Source organism: Myxocyprinus asiaticus, chromosome 15, assembly GCF_019703515.2.
Source record: "Myxocyprinus asiaticus isolate MX2 ecotype Aquarium Trade chromosome 15, UBuf_Myxa_2, whole genome shotgun sequence".
In the NCBI taxonomy this organism is placed as follows: domain Eukaryota; kingdom Metazoa; phylum Chordata; class Actinopteri; order Cypriniformes; family Catostomidae; genus Myxocyprinus; species Myxocyprinus asiaticus.
This window is the reverse complement of record NC_059358.1, coordinates 6666157-6672964: the sequence shown is the minus strand read 5'-3', so window position 1 is coordinate 6672964 and position 6808 is coordinate 6666157. Positions and strand designations below refer to the sequence as shown.

The window sequence follows — 6808 nt, the reverse complement described above, 5'->3', positions numbered from 1 at the left end:
CTTGAAATCACAATCCCCAAAGGAGACTGCTGTCAAGATTTATGGTGAAAAAGGAGTTACATTTTGGTTTGTTCTCATCCAAAGCCAATTGGATCGCTTCAGAATACATTGATTACTTTTATGATGCCGTTATGTGATATTTGGACCTACAGAGCTGAAATATACTTCTAAAAATCTAAGTTTGTGTTCAGTAGAAGAAGGAAAGGCATACACATCTGATATAGCATGAGGGTGAGTAAATAATGAGAGAATTTTCATTTTTGAGTGAACTGTGACTTTAATGATGGAAACAGCGCACAGAAGTGAATTCACGTTGTGCTGGGATAGCTACTGGCCCTTTAAGAGACTCCGGTCTTGCTTTTTGTTACTCAGTAACACCCATGTCCTTTTCACTGTGTCGAAGGGAATATAAGCAAATGTGGAGGAAAAGCGCGACCTCGTTGTGAAAAATACATTTGCGTTAGATATTATTTAGCGTTTAGTTTAATAAATTGATAAAGTGTGAAAGGAGAAATGTGTGGAAGCGCTTTAGTGATGCATTAGGACGTAGACAGTCCGATTTCTGCAACATGAAGAGGACGAAACCTTTACGACAAGACCCCTTTCAGATGCATAGTTTATCCTGTTAGTTTGTAGAGGGTTTTAGTTGAAATCATGTTGACAGGATCTAAAACCACCTTTAAAGTGAGACAAATGGTGCCAGACATGAAGGTAAGCATCTACGTCAAATAATAATGTACATAATCATTTATTTATTTATTTGTTTAGTAATATTTACTGATTTCTTGTCATTTATCTAGTGTACAAGTGCAATATGAACAGTGCAACACGTTAAAACACGTAAGCAAGATTGAGGAAGCAAACTCTAAAGGGTTGGAGGGTTTTCGAACATATCTGTTGAATTATAGGCTATGTGTATTATTAACACATAATTCATATAATTGCATTAAATAAATGTTTGTAGCTTTCATGCAAGTTAAAATTGTCACGTTTGGTCACCATAAAGTAAAACCTTCTCAATGTTTTTGCAATCACATGGTTTCATCTGTGGTTGAGCTTTTTAGGAGTCAGTTTTTTCATTAAAACAAAACAATTATTTTCATTATTTATTTATTTTGCATCCTTTTTATCATGTAGGGTGTGGTGAGGTTATTATTTCTACTGTTTATTCATGTATTGCATGTTGGGAGTCAAGCACACAGATTCATCCCTGCTTTTCTGGTAAGAATATAAGAACACTCACATTGTTGTTTATGTTGTTGTTAAAAGATTAGGATAAATAAGGATGGGTGTTTAATAAAGGAATAATTCCCCCCAAAAAGAAAATGTTGTTATCATTTACTCACACCCATTCCACCCCATATTATATTTATGATTTTACTATTTTCTACCAAACTCCAAAAAAAAAAAAAAAGCAGCATAAAAGCAACACAAAAGTAGTCTCCTGTGCTACATTCCAAGTCTTCTGAAGCCATATAGCTTTGTTTGAGGAACAGGCTGACATTTATTGGTCTGTTTTTATTATCACAAATTAGATTTGTGGGCTACGGTAGAGGAGAAGATTATCAGTGAATAACGATAGACTACTACTATTTTGCTCTTTTTTTTTTCTTTAGCTTGATAGTATAAATCACCTATTAGTTTTGTTGCCTGAAAAAGAGCAGCTTGAACATTTCATTTTGTGTTTTACAGAACAAAATAAAATACGAGGTCAGAACAACATGGGATGAATAAACAATGACATCATTTTCATTATTTTCAACAACACTAAATCTTTTTTGTTGTGTTCTGCCTCTACCGCTTCACTTTTGGTCCCTGGCTATTTAAAGCTGCGGCAGGGAAAAACACTAGCAGATGCTTGCAGCCGTGGACACTGGAGAGCATAGAGAGGCCCTGATGGGCACAACATCTGGCTGTTTCCATGGAAACAGCCTACCCAGAGCACATTAGGTGTTGGTTTTTTCTAGGTCGGTGAAGACGTATTGCTGAAGTATCTGCTCCCTGCCCAGAAAATTAAATCCTAGAAACGGGCATCATTAGATTGTGTATACAGTTTCACACAGTGGATTTAGTAAATGGAGGCCACCCAAGCACATGGGTGTACAGGCTGCTTAATTTAAGAATAGGGCAAACAGTGGTTTGCTCCAGTGCTATAAATGAACATATGGAAAAGGGATTGTGAAAGTAGCATTTGTGGCGAGACTTGAATTCATTTTAAATGAAAACACCAAAATGTGGGAAAGGCATTCTTCAACCAAAAATAAAACATTCTGTCATTATTTGCTGTATTACCTTCTTTCTTCCGTGGAACACATAAGGAGATGTTAGCTGAATGACAGCCTTAGTCACATTTCACATTTCACTTTCGATCCATCCTTCTTTTCCATGAAAGGAAATAGTGACTGGGGCTGTCATTCTGCCTAACATGTCTTTTTTTGTTCCATGTAAGAAAGAATGTCACACAAGTAGGAAAAACTTAAGGGTGAGTAAATGATTTGAAAATTTTCATTTTTGGTTGAACTATCACTATAAGCCAGGTTGAAAAAAAAAAGAACACAGTCATCTTTCAGAGCAAGTTATAGCTCAGAGGGGGGGATTTCACCAACAACGAATTTCGACGATAACGATGTATATTTGCTGGCGCTGCCTGAAATGTTTTTGTGCCCAATTCACTAAAGGAATTATGCAAATCAGGTAATGCCGCAAACAGAACTGTGCTAAACGCATTTTGCTTATCGGTGAATGTAATGAGCAATAGAAAATGTACATAAACGTCTTCCTGAAACAAAATTCTGTGGGTGGAAAAAGCATAATATTAAGGGATAGTTCACCCAAAAATTCAAAGTCTCTCATCAGTTATTCACCCTCATGCCATTCCAGATGTATATGACTTTCTTTCTTCTGCAGAACACAAACAAAGTTTTTTAAAATAATATTTCAGCTCCAATGGTCCTCACAATGCAATTGAATGGTGACCAGAACTTTGAAGGCCCAAAAGGCAGTATAAAAGTAATCCATAAGACTCCAGTGGTTAAAGCCATATCTTCTGAAGTGACATGATAGGGGTGGGTAAGAAACAGATCAATATTTTAAGTCCTTTTTTAACTATAAATCTACACTTTCACTTTCATTTCCCACATTCTGGTGTTGAAGTGACTTTAATATTCAGCCACCCTCTGGTTGGGGCTGGTCAAAGATGATAGTAAAAAAGGACTTCAATATTTATCTGTTTCTCTTCCACACCTATCATATCGCTTCTGAAGACATGGATTTAACCACTGGAGTCATATGGAGTACTTTTATGCCTCCTTTATGCTGGTCACCATTCAGTTGCATTGTATGGACCAACACAGTTGAAAAATTCTTCTAAAAATCTTCAAATGTGTTCTGCAGAAGAAAGAAAGTCATACACATCTGGGATGGCATGAGGGCGAGTAAAGATGAGAGAATTTTCATTTTTGGGTGAACTGTTCCTTTGATTCAGCCAGGTACATTTTGTGAATAAGGTGCAAATCTGTATTCGCTGAAAAGAATGACAATGACCTCATTTAAATTTGCCTGGTGTAGCACTATACTTGATTTTGGTTGGTTGGTTGGTGAATGAGATGTAGGTTTTTGTGTTGAAATACAGCTTGCAACAAAAGTTGTGCAACTGTTTAATGAATGCTGGCAGTGGCTAGCAAGCTAGATTGCAAGCAGTATGATAATCTAGTAGCCTAGCCAGTTGGCTTGCAAGCTAACTGAAGAGAACAGAATGGGGGAAAATGTGGCCATTTATAGCTCTGGTAATATAATATGTGACAGACATCATTTAAAAGATAAAGAGAAGTTGCATATGTTTACGTTAGTTAATGCATTGTGAGCAAAAAACTAACAATTGTATTTTCATAAATTTACATTAACCAAGATTAATAAATGTTAATAAAAATATTGTTTATTGTTAGTTCATTATACCTAATTCATTTACTAATGTTAATACATACAACCTAATAGTAAAGTGTTACCAGAGATTTTGTAAGATTTCTAATTGGGCACTGAATACTCATTAAAACTTCTTTCAGCCAATAGAATTGCTTTAGGATGACACCAGGAATGTTGTTGATAAAACTGAATTCGGAACTGGTAGAAATATCGTACGAGTTCCCCCATTGCCATGGGTCAAATTTCAGACTGTAAATGCAAATACACTGCTGTAGAGAGACTTCCTAAAATGGCAGAGCATCGGAAATATCATCCCATTCATTGTTGCTTTTGTTTAATTTGTGTTGAACATGGAGTGCAGCGCATATAATTACTTTTGTTTGTTATTGAAGTGAACGCTGTGATCTGGTTTCAGTGTGAGTTGAGTGCTCGTTTAAATAAGAGGTTTACTGAAGATTTGTGTTGGAAAAATGATTTAAAATGAACAAGACTGTCACACACCCTCTAATTAACCTTTGAGCTTTCTGTCTCTGTTTATGCTTTTTATACGAAACCTGAGTTTCTCCATGTTATTTAGCACCAAAAGGAGAATGACATCATTGAATATGGTCTGGATGATAAAAAGAGCTAAACAAGCAGTGGTTTGTGCTCATAAATCTGTGCTTGGAGAACAGTTTGGCAACTAGATTTTTAGCTTACATTTGTTGAAGAAAATGTGAATGGTGCTCGCTTATGCAAAAGTTGCTGGCCACGATTCTAGACACAAAGGCACTCTTAAGTGTGTTTGCTAGGGTGTTCTGGGTGGTTGCTAGGTGACTACTTACTGTCCCAAGTCAAAAGACCCCAGCCAAGTGAAGTCCAATAGCTTAGAAAGTAATAACATACCTTTCCTCAACAACCAACATGATTTGAGGAATCATTCCTGACAGTAGCACAAACTGTACGAGATGCGTTAAGTTTAAGTTTTAGGTGTTTGTTCAGATCTCTAACCCTAAGTTTGAGCAATAGTAATAGAGATGATATAAGCTGCAAAAATAGACCAAGTATCAAATGCAGTCACGGCTAGACAGGAATGATTTTCCATTTCAGGTATGTCCGTTTGAGAACAAAGGTGCTATTTGTATGCATCTCAAATGACATGCGAAGAATCGTTTTATTGAAATGAATGCATTGTCCCCAATTGTTGAAGTATCGTGAATCGTGTAGAGTGCACATGAAAATAACAAGCCACTGAACAATAGCTCGACTCTTTAAAGCACCAGGTGTAAGCACCCCACTGGGCCCCTAGTTGCCTCATTTAGCTCAAGATTGATGCACAACACAAAGGCATATTGTGCCACTTGGCGATGACTGACTAATAAACTTAGTGTGAGGTTTATACGGTGGCATACTGAGTTCCCACTGCCCATTTCTGTTGCTCTATCTGGCCTGGCTGATTTAGGAAGGTTTGTACTGTATGTTCCCTGAGCTGGCAACATAAGCCAGTGGAAGCCGTGAGCAATGGAAACTGCAATGAGTCTTGGCCGCCTTCTCCCGTAGAAGCTGAAAGCAGGGAGGGAATCATTTTGAGGAGAAGAATGTGGTGAAGAGATTTTACGATTGCGGTGGCGTCTAGTGTAAAACTAAACCCTCAGCAGAAATGGACTACTGAGCTGTTATTTTCTGGTACCTCTTTTTTTCTTTGCTGTTCTAATTGCATGTTTATTCCCTTCCTCTGAGATTATAGGGAACGTTCTTTCAAGCAGGCAAATGTACCATGATTTGAAGGCGTATGATCAGTATTCCTTTAGGTATGCTGCAGGATGGTATTTTGATTATAGGGACTGGAAAATTAAAGTAATTGAAAAAATGCTCAGAAGTGCAAATGCATGTTTACAAGCTCTCAGTGTTTGTTTTGAAAACAAAGTAGTTGTTTATAGGAAGATAAAAAGTGACTATTTATAAACCTAAGGCCATAATACAAAACTAACAAGCTAGACAACAACAACTATAAAAAAAAAGAAACCAGAAATAAACCTAGTCATCATACCAGCTCTTGCCACATGCTTTTGTTCTCATTCTAGTTAAGTTTTAAAATGTAGCCCATGTTTAGAAATGCTTGTTTTGTGTTGCTTCAGGACTTTGAAAATTTCAAAATTTCAAAAACAAATACTCCACTTAAAGAAGTTCAAAGGATATCAGATCAAAACATTTTCTTCTTTTTTTAATTTATTTTTTGTTTTATTTTTATTTGTATTTTTTAAGAATAATCACAAAAAGGCTAGGCTAAAGCATCTTTCAGATGTATTCTAACTGAACTGAAATGCATGAGACAATGGTGTTTACATGTAAACCAATACTCTGATTATTGCAAAAATCAGTATAAAGATTAAGATGTTTACATGATTTGGGGAAACCTCTTCAATCCCATTTACATGCTACTTGCCATTACTCTGATTATTTGCTGAGAAATGTGATGTTTTAATGCATTTTTAATAAATTAATATTTATTACAGAAAACGTTGTAAATATGCCTCTTTAAATACTTAGCATAGGAAAATTAGTCAGTCAGTTTAAGAGTCTTTTTTAGATTAGATTATTAATAATTAATAATAATTTTCTTTATTTATCACACATTATACATTTTGCACATATACAGTGAAATTCTTCTTTTCCACATATCCCAGCTAGGCTGGGGTCAGAGTGCAGGGTCAGATTCAACTTTATTGTCATTGTGAGAGTACAGGTACAGAGCCAATGAAATGCAGTTAGCATCTAGCCAGAAGTGCAAATAGCAATATGTATATATATAAAAAAATATATATGAGTATATACAATAAAGATTTTTATGGAGTGCAAAGTTAGACCAGCTCAATGCAAATGTCTATGAATACAGTACAAGGTGCAA

The 6808-nt window shown here is 35.9% G+C and overlaps 1 protein-coding gene across 2 annotated transcripts in view; it reads left to right on the top strand.

The window, feature by feature from the left end:
• Positions 1-351: 351 nt before the first annotated feature.
• The window catches only part of LOC127453098 (myotubularin-related protein 11-like), a 48101-nt gene continuing 41644 nt past the window's right edge, over positions 352-6808 (top strand). The window contains exon 1 of one of the 2 annotated variants that reach the window (XM_051719189.1): positions 352-711. In XM_051719189.1, coding sequence (XP_051575149.1) covers positions 655-711 — 57 coding nt within the window. In that variant the 5' untranslated portion in view covers positions 352-654. Of the gene's footprint in view, positions 712-1005; positions 1222-6808 lie in introns of those variants that run through there. The other variant, XM_051719190.1, reaches the window with a different exon arrangement.